Source organism: Sabethes cyaneus, chromosome 2, assembly GCF_943734655.1.
Source record: "Sabethes cyaneus chromosome 2, idSabCyanKW18_F2, whole genome shotgun sequence".
NCBI lineage: Eukaryota > Metazoa > Arthropoda > Insecta > Diptera > Culicidae > Sabethes > Sabethes cyaneus.
In genome coordinates, this window is record NC_071354.1 from 99828204 (window position 1) to 99842592 (window position 14389).

Sequence of the window (14389 nt, forward strand, 5' to 3'; positions counted from 1 at the left end):
TAAGTCCTACAAAATAGTGCGATCGTTACGACTTCATCAACGTGCCGTACACAAGCAGGAGAAAAACTACGTATGTCCGATGTGTAACCGTGCTTTCTTACAAATCATCTGTTCAAAACACGTCTGGTAAAGAATCATCCCGAGTAAAAACCGAAACACCTGCCGGAAGTAGTCATGAATGTACGACCAGTTAAAGAAATTTATGACCAATTGCAGAAAGCTGGCAGTGTGTCAACTAGGTGGGATGAAATATATAGAAAATATCCAGCATTAATTAGTAGTCTATAAATTATTTTTGAGCGTCGTAGTAAAATCCTCGAAAATGCGAGCAAACGAAGAAATTGTTCAAAGTTGTTTATACTAGTACGACTTACGTAACGATTCTGTGAGGTGCGTTTTGATCACTACTTGTAATTTTGTTCAGTACTTGGGAAGGAAAAGTAATACACTTTTTACGCAAAGGATACGTTCCGCGCAAATCCAAATCGCGTGAAATCCGTGATTTGCATATTTAAGACCGTTGAGGCCAAATCAAATGTGTTGAAAGGTGCTTATGTGAAACAGTAAACATGTAAACAGTAATTATATGAGTATGCTCGATGAATTTCGAATGTGTAACTTTTTACCTGAAGTTGATCTAATTAAACTAAAATATATATATTTCATTCTCTTTACAATTTCATGCTCCATCAATACCGCAATGGTCTTCGCATTTTGTCGCAACGCAGCAGTAGATTTAATATTGATTATTTTTTCTAAGATTTGAATTCGTTCGCCATCAAGATTTTGATACAATTTATTAAAAATTCTCTCGTTAAACAAAACTTTAAACCATTTGACATGCTGTAGCCAAAAGAACTTTTGCTGCTCATTGTATGTTTTATTTGTTTTTTTTTTCTACCAAAATAAATTTGACTATTTAGTAATGGCATCTAATTGCAAGCAGTTCAGTTGAAACTGTTTGGTTAGCTATTTTCGATTGATTAGAGGTAGTACGAATACAAATTAAAATATTATTCTTTGATTTGTTTGCCCTAATTCCAAATACTGAGGACTCGGTTATACAGGATGCAATTATTACTTTTTTAGCCTCCTCACTATACGAAGTGCAATCTCAACAGATAGTTTTCAAAACGTTTGGAATACTTATTGTTTTGCTTTAATCATTGTCATAGGTGATTTGTAGCCACTGCGATTTTTTTAGTCTGCAAAAAGGTTTGTATTACAGAACCTATTTTATTATGTAGTAGTGACAGCTTGCATGTGCTGACCGTTTTAGTAATAAGTGATTAATATGTATGAAAAACTGTCACTCTGATGAACTCAAGCCGATTAACATATTATATTAGAGATGCTCCAAAATTGCAAAGATGGTTACAGTTGTTGGTTTCGTTCAGACTGGATGCTGCAAAAATAATAAGAAAAATAGGTTGGTTCCGAATGGTTTTCATGTTTTATATGCTTTATACACTTGTTTCGAATGTTAGCTGGTAGCTTATTCACTGACGAGGAACGTGCTTTTCGATAAATTTCTGAAAGAAAATATAAATATTAGCAACGGACGGACAAATCGTGTATTATCTTTAGTTACCTTCATATCTTCTACTTCAGCGTCAGATGAGGAATGTGACAACCCTCTATAGGACTGGAACTGTGAATGCTTCATAAACGTTTTTAACACACTGGACGATAATTGACCGAATTTGTATGGAACAACTGGATCACAATCACCGTGACATTGGAGTATCTGAATTTGAACAATCGATTGGCCATTGGATATAAGCATACAACATCAATGTGTTAGGCAATAACAATACTTACGGGGACCGAATCTGGACACTTTAAAATTCCAGGAAAATTTTTATGCAACGGCAACCAGCATGACAATGCCATTACTCCTGCTAAGGGTTCCGTAAATGTGAGTGCAGCGTAGAGGGCCAGAGCTCCACCCTGAGAAAATCCCCCCAGCAAGATCCGGTTGGCTGAAATACCGGCCTGTAAGAACAAATGTTTAAACGATAAAAATACACATTTTAGATAGTAATTTCCTACTCGAATCTCTCCCTGGATCATTTCATGCACATTTTTGGCAGCCTTTTTGATGCCTTCTTCGTCCTCGGGACCACCGATGTCTAGGGTTTTTAAATCAAACCAGGACGGCATACGAAATCCGGCGTTAAGTGTTACTGGCATGGTTGGTGCCGTTGGGCAGATGACCTTCATATCCGGTGTGCGAATCATGCCCATTGTCGTAGCCCAGCCATGGCTGTTCGGTAAACATTTAAAAGAAAACATTAAGTCAAAATGCAATTTTTAATACTAGAATTGATAAGGATAGTAATTCAATTGTTCTGTATGATTATAACCGCGGTTTTATTAAATTCTGAGAATGCATGTTGTCAATTATTGCATTGTAATGTTCGCCAACTAGGTGGGCGCAATTCACAATAGAAAAAATATGTCGAAATGAGAAAAGAAAATTTCACTTTCGCATTTCGTTATAGCCACATCGTGTTAAAAAATCGATTGCGGCACTACATTTTTTGTCAGCTTATGCGAACTGACTATAATCCTGTACAGACGATAAATATCCAACATGGAAAAGAAGCACAATAAATTTATGAATAAAAAATTAACCAAATTACCAAAAGCATTCGTTAGTTGAATTTACATAAACACTGTTCAAACAATGTTGTGGTTCAGTAGTGCTACCGGAGGACCGATAAGGTTAAATTGTGTATGAATATTCTAATACGTGCTCGGCCGGCATTATTAGTAAACAATATTATACCGCGATTGTGATATAAGTGCCCGTTATTAGTACCTACATACACTTTGAATAAATTAAAAAATTGTCGAATCTTAGAATTTAAAATGCGCGGCATGCCATTAAAATTTATTTTGCTTTTTAATGCACAGTGACATTTACAAAAGAACAATCTAACAAAGCAAAAAAAAAACTAGCCATGCTTGTTTTTCATGGTCAAGGTTAATGCTTGCAAAAATGACCTTAATATTTACAAGTGATACTTTTTCCAACTAAATCTTCCAAACTAACACATGATTCTTTTAAAATAGGGATTTGCAAAGACGGTAGATAAAATGACGTTATAAATCTATTTAGTTAAACTTTTATACGGTGCTAATGAAAAAAAATTATTGATTTTTAAGGTCACCGTACAGTTCAATCATTTTTTTCACCTCTTTGGTTTCGACTTTTCCTCGTCCGGAGAAAGTCCAAGCAGATCAACTAACACTACATAAAATTATGTAATTCCATGATATACACATGTAGACTTAGACTTCCGCGTTGCAGTGGTTACAATATAAACCCCGATTTTCACCAAGCGGAAGCGATAACAAAAAAGGGTTGTAAATAGGGAATCAACACTCACCCGGTATCACCCAACCCGTGGAGAAAAATTAGCTATTTAAAGATAAAAAAAAGTACTTTATTAGAGATCGAATAGGTGCGTTGAACGGTTAGGAGTTTGTTACACTTAATTCAAACAATTTACCGTAGATGTATGCTTTGCGGCGGATTGGATAATCACAGGAGCTGCTGCCATTGTATGTTTTTCACAAGCCTAATCACTACTTTGTAACGGTATTCTGCTTTTCTTGTAGGAATAATAATCAATGGTTTACTAACTTCAAGTTACCGTAAGCTAAACCACGTCGCACAGTAAAACAGTAATCAAGTTTCTCGACAGTTTTCTTTGCTATTTGCTTACTTTTAATCCGCACACTGCAAAGTGCAAAGCGAATCAATCTATAATTTTTTTCTCACTGCGTTAAGCCCATTAAGCTGCTGAAGCTCACTGGCAATCTGACAGACAATGACAAAACTCATGAATGATGACCACCAACTGTCAGCAGCAGCCCGAATCGAGGGGTAGATAAATGCGTGATACCAGAAACCAGGCGTATGAAACTGAAGGGTAAAGAAGTAGCTAACATCTTTTTACGCTTCCTACACGTCCGACACAAAAAGAAAAAAAGCAAAAAAGCAACTTTGTTCGGGAGCTTACCAATACTGATTCATCCGAGGCTGAAGTTAGAGCGGGCTACTCACAAATACATTTTGTCCGAGGCAAAGTTTGTTGTGGGCTAGATGAGATGTTGGCTACACGAAAAATGTATGGGAATGACATTTGTGACAGCGGGGTGCCAGAAACAGACATACAATTGAAGTTAGAACTAACAAAAGGGCGAATGTCGCAAGCGTAAACAAATCGAGTCAGGGTTGATTTTCGTATACGCTGGTCCAGCAAAAAATAACTCTCACCCGTTTTGTTTACATTTGCGACATACGCCCTTTGTTAATTCTATCTAGAATTGTCGACAATTGGCTTATCCGCCCTTTTCAAATGTTGGTCGACAATTGTACCAGCGTTGTACCCGAAGACTCCATCAGAACTCAAGACTGGGCATAGAAGGAGGTTCGAATATACACAGCAAAGGATGATACTACTAACGCCATCTCTTATCCTAAGGGAGTTACTACTGCTTATAAGTGTTAGTGATCGCAAACATCTGAAAGAATGTATGCGTGTGATATTGATGTACGGTGTCATACAATGATGTCAGTATAGTTGTGATGCTAGAGTGATGACCCATATTCAGTTTGAAAGCACAGAGAACAGACATTCGTCTTAATCTCGCGGGTTGTGTAAAACCCAAAGCCGCCATATTGAATGTATGTAGTAATGCTCCCGCTACGTGGCGCTCGCATCGCTGATGGAACGGGTTTTGATCAAGGGTAAGGCACTGAGAACATTCCGTTCAGCTCATTCATAGAAATTTTGTTCAGTCTGTACTTTACTGTGCCGCTGGGGTGCACACTTAATTTTGATTTTTGCTCTCGGTAAAATTTTATGCCGAATTCAACGGTAAAAATTATTTTTAACGATATCTCGTTAAAAAATAACATTTTACATCATCTCGGCAATTTGGTTTCACGTACTTCAGTAATTATTTTCGAAATGCCGATAATCGTTAATAAAATGTGACGAATATTCCGGTTTTCTTTATTTTTCCGGAATCAGCAATAACAAATACCATTTCTCGGTAAAACAGCAACTTGCTTTGCCATAAATCGGCAAATGCATGGAATATTTTTTTGTTGCGCCAGTTTTTTTGGCGGCAACATGACAGCGAGAAATGTCAAACGTTTTTCTCGTTCGTCACTTCGTCAGTCAGCGCATTTCAATATTTTTGTTTGGCATTTCGCTAGCGATTTCGTTTTCGTCGTGTAAAGGTGCGTAAGAAATTTGGAAGTATATTTATTAAGTTTTTTGTACTTATTATAATAGACTTTTTTCAGAATATTTGAAAACCAGCACCGTGTGAATCTGATCCATTTCCATTACCGTGCGAATCTGATCTTTCCTGTCTGCGGGAGGCCGCTCACAATATGGTTGTCTTAATACCGCCCGAAATTGTGATCAACTATAAGATTTCACACCCACCCTAATATGTACCTGTTTCGGTACGCATTCGAATCGGGCGCAACGCAGCACGAACTGTACTCGACGGTGGCTCAACCGTTGATTGAAGCGCTGATCCGTATGAAGAATGGGCTGCTCTTCACCTATGGAGTAACAGGCAATGGGAAAACGTATACCATGACCGGGGATATTCAGTACCGCGGCATAATGCCGCGCTGTTTCGATACCCTGTTTCGTACCATCTCGGATAATCGGACGAAAAAGTTCGTTTTCAAGCCGGTCCGGTTAAACGGGTTTGTCATCCTGTCGGAAACGGATGCCATGCGGCAGGCCGAGCTGCACTCGCGAATGAATCGAATGAAGCGACAGGACACCGATCCGGAGCTGGCGTCGAAGACATCGGTCGCACCGTCCGAGGTTAGCGGCTAAGCGATAATAATTATTCCGTTATTATTACATGCGTTGAAGTGTATAACAGTTGCGTGTACCATCTACTCGAGGAAATGATTTCCGAAGCGATGCTGTGGAATCTATTTGGTAGGAGTTTTATGATATTTTATTGGATGATGCAAAGTAAAATGGTTCGAGAGGTTGGCAGCCCCAACATTTTGTGCACGATGTTACGGAGCTCGAGGTCGAAATGATAGAAGAAGCACTAGATGTGTTCGTCGTAGGTCAGAAAAGAAAGCGTCGGTCACACGATTTTGAATGTCGAGTTCAGTCCATTGCATTCGGTATTTACTATTCGGTTAATCATACTGTTTATTTATTATTTTGTTCAAAGTTTTGCTTTTCCCTGTTTTATAATAATAATTTTTGCTATTTTCGAACAAGTGGTTTTAGTTTTTTCCGAATATCGGCAGTAAATAATACTGATCATTCAGCAAAATTAACTGACAAAATCGGCAAACTTAATTTAAAAATACAACGGATCTCGGTAAAAAGCTACCGAGTGTGTCGGCATGTTTTACCAGATCTCGTCAAAAAAGCACCGAACGCGTAGCTAAAGTTTGCCAGATCTCGTTGAAAACCTGCCGAATGAGTCAGCATATTTTGCCGAAGTTCTCAGTATATTTTGACAATTCGATATCATTTGCGTTTACCGAGTGATCAGTATCCCAGGCTGCCAGGAGTGATCAGTATCAGGCTGCCAATTTCAAACATTTCAAAATTTAAATGTCAAAAAGGTGGGCCAGTGTGTGCCATGAACTGTGAAATGAATGTACCGCAATTGTAATCAATGAGGTTAGCTGTTCCCTAAATAGAGCCTGCAACAATGTTCTAAGCGACTTACCCTGTATTTAGTAGTTCTTTTCGTTTACTTTTTTCACTTCCGTCGGCTTTCAGCAATCACCGCTGGCTTGTTGCAAAGGTTGCAAATCAAATAGGACTGCCCGCGCGCATCACTTTGTGACAGTGACAGCGTTGCCTGCCCTGCGGTTTCTACCGCAACAATATGTCAAATAAAGAAAGCAAAAAAAAAGGTTTTCTGATCGCTTATTAAATATCAATCCGGTTTGCTGAAAATACAGTAAAGTTTTGACATTTTGTTTTGCTGGTAAAACTAGCGATTATGTTTTTGCTGGATGGATTGCTAATCTTACAGCCCGGCCAAATCCAGCAAAATTTTGCTGGAGTCCAGCGATAATTTTTAAGTATGTACAGTTGTATGTCTGTCTACACTTATAAAATTTTAAACCTAACAATTATAGGACCTGAACACATACTTTTCATGTTACATAAAACATTATATTTATATATTTAAACATAAACAACAAAAGAAAATCCCTTATTTATTATGAGGCAGCCCATAAAAGGTATATGACTTACAAATTATATTTTTGTGTGAACTGCCATATAGATTATAGACTAATCTCAAGTTTTTAGTCTTGACCTTGAAATGCGGTCATACATATATATTAATATTTTTTGAAACGATGGTTCTACAATTGATGAAGGGACGGTAGGGAAAGAAATGAAAATTTTTGGTGAAGGTGGGGAAGAGCGGCAAGGAAGGAGGGGGGGGGGGGTTATTGGTAGCTATGCTTGACAAGTAGTCATTTTGACTCCTACCTTTTGTCCAATACTGAAAGGTGCATGAGTCGAACCAAGCTGTAATCTGAGATTCGGGTTCGAATCCGGTTGTAATCTCAGATTACAGCTTGGTTCGACTCTGCACCTTAGTTTACACACTTAACAAAAGTTTACACACTTAAAAATTACACACTTAACAAAAAGCACCGAATTCGGTAAAATTTTCCCGAAATCTAAACAGCTGAACGTTCGGTAAAAATTTCGATGGTGCCAATCGACGTTTACAGATCATTAATAATGTTTGGCGCAATAAAAAAATTTACCGAACGTTCTGCTGTTTAGATTTCGGTAAAATTTTACCGAACCGATTAAGTGTGTTTGTTTGTTTAGCGTAAGCGTAAGCGTAAACAAACCGAGTGAGGGTTGATTTTCCTATGCTGGCCCAGCAAAAAATAACTCTCACCCGTTTTGTTTACATTTGCGACATTCGCCCTTTTGTTAATTCTATCTAGAATTGTTACAAGGGGGTGGGGAAGGGGTTTCCAACAGCAATGATTACTACGCAACTTCGAAAAAAGTTACTTTTGATTACTTTACTGATTACCTCTGATTACCAGTAATCAATCTCTTGTGATTACTATAAATTAATCATGATTACCAATGATTACTTAAGATTATCATTGATTACTCTACTGATTACCATTGATTACCTAATTAATTCGTAAATGATTACAAAAGTAATCTCTGATTACTACGCACTTATACGCCTTACTGGAAACCCCTAGGCGGTGGTGGATCGTTAAAATGGTGTTACGTAATATTTGAACTGCTCCTAGTCAAATTTTATTCGAAATTCGAGTAGTGTTGCTCGGTTTTCGGGCAGTTGCAAATCTCTTTTCATAAATCTGGCATTCCTGGTTTTGCTCGAACATTTTTTATTTTGAATGTTTTGAATAAATACAACACGCGCGACGCACGTTCTAAATTCGTAAACATAGGTAAGTAATAATTTAAAAATAGACAAAATTAAACTGATCTCAAAATTTGGGTGCTTATTTCAGCGATGGCCTTCGATTCTCCGTGTAATGATGCAGCCCTTACCGGCCCAATTCAGCTTCCAAATGAAGTTGATTCGAACAAATTCAATGAGGAACGGTTAATGGAAATGAAAACCATGCTGCGGACCTTGGCCAACTGTGAAAAACAAACCAAGTTAATGCACCAATCACTGCCACTGCACATGCGGCGTCGTGCCATGACCTACAACCCAAAACGACTACCTCGAAAATTCCGCGCTATTCACTTAGCTCAATTCAATAAAAGTGGTTTACCGGAGAAAAAGAAACGACCATCGCGGAAATACCGGAGAAAGGCGAATGTTCTGTCGAAAGAGTATGAGCGTCGCAAAAGGACAAACGTTTGGCTAGAGACACACATTTGGCACGCCAAACGTTTTCATATGTTATCTAAATGGGGTTACAAAATACCGTACACGGCAACCGCGAAAAACTACCGGGCTTGCTATAGGGCAACTTCCAACCATTGTTTACTGCAGGACATTTCTTACTATGGTTGCGTCGAAATTCAGGGCGAAGAATCGCTGCTAAAGGATAGATTAAAACAATTCTGCAGCGAGAAAATAGGACTGACGATAGCTGCAAAAGCATTCCTTGCCGGTAAAAGATCGGGTTATGTTTGGTTCTATGAAAGGAATCAATATCCTTTCCAGTGCATGGGTAAAGTGAGATTCGTATGGAAAGCCAACGAGAGTGAAGATAAAAGGACACTATGGATATTTTCTCATCCTATTAATTACCGCAGGCTAGTGGAAAGCCTAATTGATGCGTTTGATCTTAAAAGTTCGCAAACCATGGATGTACATGGAAATGAGTCTAATGTGGATAATGTAACCAATAAAAGGATTATAAGAATCCCAAAATACGAGAATAGTTCACTTGGAGTTGTTGTCTTAGAGTTAAAAGACACGCTTAATTGTTTCCGACTGACAGGCCCGCTTTCTCATGTCACGTTAAGCAATGCGCTTAAAGTATGTCAAATATCAGATTCTACTAAATCTAGCACCTGGTTTTCTGATTGGGTGCAATGTTCCAATAATAAAGAAATTATTTCTAAACACTTTGCCTATTGGGATAAAGTTAAAAATATAACTTCTAGTGGTGAGTTAAGTCCGGGTACTGTTATCGGTTTAATAGTCGAAGATCCTCGCCTAAATCGACCCAACAAACGAACAAAGGCGCTTCCATCTACATCTGTGGCATCCCAATTTTCGCATCCTTACTGTACCGTGCAAACTGCGTGTTCGCCTTTATGGGATATGGAGATTCGAGACAAAATAGCCGAAGAAATGCAAACAATGCACGAACTGAATCAACTTAGAGAGCGTCATTGTTTAGTTCCTGGCGAGCGATGTGCCTTTGAAGAAAATATCCAACCGATTCCCATATTGTTATTGCAAAATCCTGGTTCACAAGATGGTGAGTTCAAACGGCTTGGCTACGGAGCAGGTTGGGACCTCATAGCTCCAGCTGGTTATGGTCTCGCTATATGGCAAACGTTGATTCTTTGGGGTGCAAAACCTGCTGGTTTGAAAGAATTTGATATGCAAGCGTTAGAAACTGGAACAGATACCAGCAGGGTACCAGATACAGTTCTAGGACGGAGCGAGGCCGATTTGGAATATAATAAAAAATTAGATAAGTATTTTTCTCGCCCACATAATTGTCGGGTGAATTACAAAAAGCTAGCTATTGCTTCTCCCTTTCAGTGCCACTGGTCCCAGCTGATATCGGAATGGACTACTACTAAAAATGTTAATTTTTATATTTTGCGCGATCAGGAGAGTCTGAATAAAATTCAGCTTTCTCTGAGTAGAAAATACAATATCAAATCAGCAAATTTGCCATCTAATTGTTTGGTACCCGTGTTTTTAACCGTCAAAGCACGTGGTAATCCTGGCGACAATGCGCTTATTTGCTTGCCCCACAGACAAGACTTCAGGCAAAATAAGAACCAAAAACAAGTCAACGACAATAGTCCTGTTTTTGTAGAACCTCTTCGGAAAGATCCCGTTCAAAAAGAACGACAACAGCTTCGCAAAATACACCTACGCCAGCTAAAGCGACTACGAAATCGCAGGATACGCGAGAAAAAAATCCGCCAAAGGAAACAACCAGGAACCTTAGTTCGAATAGCAAAACCTCAGAACCGCAACCTCATCCAGCAACAACTCGCCAAAATGAAAGAACTTTGGTTACCGTCCGTTCCAGCCTCAATCCGAAACCAGTGCAGTCGCGAGTGCATAGGCTATGTCACCCAGTCTAGTTTCAGTTTAACTGAAGGAAAGGTAACTGCCGTTGGTTATATAGGCTCTCGAGGACTCGAGAAATTGTTCAAAGTTTGCACGAAGGGTTCGTTTAAGGTGCTCATTCGTGGCACTAAAACCAGATGCTACCGATTTGCAACTTTGAAGGTTAGATTAGAATTATAATATTTTAGATAAAGTGAATAAAATTCGTTTTTCTTTATTGAATTGTGAATGTATTTTTTCCGAAATTCTGTAATTTTAAATAGAGTTGCATCAAAAGTGCGGTCGGTCGAATATTTCGACCCGAATAACAGTCTAGTCTGGAATTGTTCGAAAATAAATTGTTGCTACTCATTAATCTTTCCAGCCGCTACTATCTTTTTATGCGCTTCGTTCCGTCTGTTTCTGTTATAACGTTATTGAGAACTTCAAACTTCGGTGTATATTCTTTTCGATAAGATTGGTTCATTTTATTTGTATAAAAATGTCAATATGCCTTCTGATTCTACTGATACGCATACCTAAAATATATGAGCTAGTGTAAAGTGACCAGATTTTTTTTTTTTTTGATGAATGCGGGACATGTTGAATGGCTTATTTGCTAAATCGGTTCGGTAGTAAAGATGGGATCATTTAGAAATTTGGCACTTCATTTTGGCGATAGCGGCACTCCCAGTGGCCGTGGATGCTAGCTTTTGGCAGCGTATTATTTGCAAACAGTTCTGCTCGGTATATATTTTTCGCAGTTTAAAGGTAACGTGGGGCACTCTTCTCACAGTCACCTCACCTAAATTTTTCAGGCGAGGTGACAATTTGCGATTCTCACAGTCACCTAGGTGACCCTGCTCACCTGGGTGACTGTACAAATCAAACGGGGAGCCGTTAGGTGAGGTGAGGTGACTGTGGCAATAGGGCGCGTGAGAGAAGTAAGGTGAGGTGAGGTGACTGTGAGAATAGGGCCTTAGAATCCGGCCTCATGGGCTGTGCGACCAGGTGGTGACGAAACGCGATGCATGTGCCTGACTCCATGATGAATAAGCTTCAGGGAAGGCCGATTTCAGCCAAACCCAGAGGTTAAATTCTTCATGCTCTTGCTCGCGGTAGGCCTCGTAGCAGATTCGAGATTGGTTTTGGAGATGGATTCGTGATAAAAGGTCATAACTTGGCAAGGGATCTGTTTCATTGGCATCCGTTGAAAACCAGTGTTTTTTGACGGATAAGAATTCGGAGATACACAGGGTAGGTGCCTCACCAGGCGGATTTTGCCTTTCATTAAGTCCCATGATAGCCTGTCGCAGTTTCAGCATGCATGCTACAATGGACAATGGACTTCAGTTCATCACAAAAGAGCTGAGTGCCACAAGTTATCCTCGGGTTCGTCCAGTATTGAAATACTGGATGATAATGAAGCAATACTGAAGATGAAAATGAAGAGTGTCAGGAATCGTGTTTGCTGTACCTCACACGGCTAACGTTGAAGTCGAAGCCTGATTTAAAGCAATAGAAGTGGCGTTGCGAACCGGTGATCACCCTAAAGCTGCTGTAATTGGTTCGCCGATGCGGCAAGCGGCACGCGCAGGAAAAGACCATTGTCTAGACTCTAAAGTGCGACTTTGCGCGTGTATGTTGAGGTTAGCAACAGTAAACGCGCAATCCACTCTCGAAGTCAGTATATCGGCAACAGCTATTGCTCTGATCACATCGCGAAGAGTATTAAAGGGTTCAAGAGCAATGAATCTGCGGCTTCATGGCAATCTCCACAGAGCGAAACGGATGAATCTGTGCTGTATCGACTAGATTCGGCCAACTCTATTTTGGTAGTAACCCAACAAACATTTTTGTTAAGAGTAGCTCATTCAACTATTTATACCTAAAATCAATGGAACAAGCGCTTGATAAGCTACTATACAACAAAAATGTACCTTTTTATTTTTTTAGGGGGGACTTAGACTACTTTGTCCATTGAATTGAACTTTTGTAGTATATTCCCTATTTGCTGTACCGTGCAAGCACCATATTCAAAACAGTGCCTTATTCCGTACAGTTGCAAATTTTTGATAAATATTGACAAAATTCAAGCTATTTAAACAATTTAATCACTACATCTGATGATTTCATATTATTAAAATGGTTTAAATAGCTAGAGTTCTGTCAATATTTAAGAAAAATTTGCAACTGTTCAGAATTAGGCACTGTTTTGAATATGGTGCTTGCACGGTACGTGTCAGGCAAACCAACCCCATTATACAAGTGATTGGCAATTCGCCGCTATACGTTCCCAGTCAGGTATGATATGATTTATGAAACCAATAACCTTCCCGGGACTAGCAGACCAAAGCTCACCGGGAGATAAACAACCCTAGTCGAGAAATTTTAATCTGCTCGTATTTAACGCACCACAACTGCATAACAGATATTCCGAAGTTTCACTTTCAAGATTGCAAAAGCGACAGATATCATTACCAACCCGACCAATGTTTTTAAAATGATATCTACTCGGACAGTGCCCAGTTACTAGGCCAGTGTATGTACAAAGAGCTCGCTTATTGAGCTCTATGAGCTTTTTGGTGGTTTTTGCATTTGGAGTTATAAATCTTTTGGACTGGTTACATCCTATGACTGCCATCCTTAAACTACCATCCAATTGGTTGTCACTTTTTGTTCTTCCCAGCGTCTAAGTTCTATATTTATTGTGCAATTTGATATTCCGCAAAAAGCCCCCGGACCAATAAATTGTCAGTTAGAGCCTTCCTTTGCTAAGTCGTCTGCTATTTCATTGCCTTCATAGACGTCGCAAAGAAAGAATGCAATCCCAAACTACACTCAAGTCGCTTTTTACGCGAAGGATACGTCCCGCGCAAATTCCAAAAATCGCATAAAAAACCGCGTAAATTCCGAAATTCGCGTAAAAATAGTCGTATAAAAATAACCGCGTAAAAAGCGACTTCACACATTTACAAGCACTTAGTGCCTTTAGTGCTGCTTGACTATCAGAGAAGATGCAAACATTTGCATGTGTATATTTCCTCCTCAAGCAAACATTTACACATTCAATTATTCAATTGAAACACAATTATTCAATTGAAACACAATTATTCAATTTCTAATGCCACTGATATTTTTGTTCCAGGGCCATAGATTCCAGCACCAGTTTTTGAACCAATTTTTGAGCCATCAGTGAAAAATATCTTTGAGCCGATGTTTCGCACACTTTGTAGGGAGTGTCACAGTTATCCTCAGGTTTCATCCAACCTCCATTCATACTTAACACAGGCCCTATTTTAAAGTAATTCAGAATGCTCATGTGACCAGAATGATCCGATGAAACATTTTTAAGTTTATCAAGCCTCAGAGCACATCTTTCTGCTTCCAATTGTACAAATTCAAAAATGTTTCTTGGGAAGGACTCCACACTGGAGCTTAGTACTCAAGATTGGACCGGACTAGTGAACAGTAGAGAGCTGTGAGACAATAGATGTTGTAGAAGTCCTTGGTGAGGCGCATAATAAATCTCAGTCAAAGAGTATCCCCATAGTTTTCGCTGCGTAAGGACACATCTGATAACGCGCAATCGAAGACG

General features: G+C 39.1%; 2 protein-coding genes across 3 annotated transcripts; one reads left to right on the top strand and one right to left on the bottom strand.

Annotated features, from left to right (window-relative positions):
• Positions 1-615: 615 nt before the first annotated feature.
• On the bottom strand, positions 616-3807 carry LOC128738520 (acyl-protein thioesterase 2). 2 transcript variants are annotated; one of them, XR_008412120.1, is made up of 8 exons: positions 3519-3807; positions 3396-3427; positions 2053-2266; positions 1822-1995; positions 1592-1747; positions 1470-1532; positions 1272-1405; positions 616-1205 (listed from the first exon to the last, which is right to left on the bottom strand). XR_008412120.1 is itself a non-coding variant. In XM_053833726.1 (7 exons), the coding sequence occupies exons 1-6, from the start codon at positions 3567-3569 to the stop codon at positions 1500-1502; spliced, it is 660 nt and encodes a 219-aa protein (XP_053689701.1). In that variant the 5' UTR covers positions 3570-3807; the 3' UTR covers positions 618-1405; positions 1470-1499. The 2 variants fall into 2 exon arrangements, 1 of the variants encoding a protein (XP_053689701.1); XM_053833726.1 differs by having other exon boundaries at positions 618-1405.
• A 4770-nt stretch (positions 3808-8577) lies between these two features.
• LOC128736967 (ribonucleases P/MRP protein subunit POP1) lies at positions 8578-10992 on the top strand. Its single transcript, XM_053831488.1, has one exon. It carries the CDS (start codon positions 8644-8646, stop codon positions 10990-10992), a length of 2349 nt encoding a protein of 782 aa, XP_053687463.1. The 5' UTR covers positions 8578-8643.
• Positions 10993-14389: the final 3397 nt, after the last annotated feature.

Excerpts from the sequence above, each read along its gene's own strand:
- LOC128736967 (XM_053831488.1), top strand. The coding sequence starts at position 8,644 with ATGGAAATGAAAACCATGCTGCGGACCTTGGCCAACTGTGAAAAACAA.
- LOC128738520 (XM_053833726.1), bottom strand. The coding sequence starts at position 3,569 with ATGGCAGCAGCTCCTGTGATTATCCAATCCGCCGCAAAGCATACATCT. Across the intron at positions 3,428-3,518 it reads CCGCAAAGCATACATCTACG|CTAATTTTTCTCCACGGGTT; the intron begins GTAAATTGTTTG and ends ATCTTTAAATAG. Across the intron at positions 2,267-3,395 it reads CACGGGTTGGGTGATACCGG|CCATGGCTGGGCTACGACAA; the intron begins GTGAGTGTTGAT and ends TTTACCGAACAG.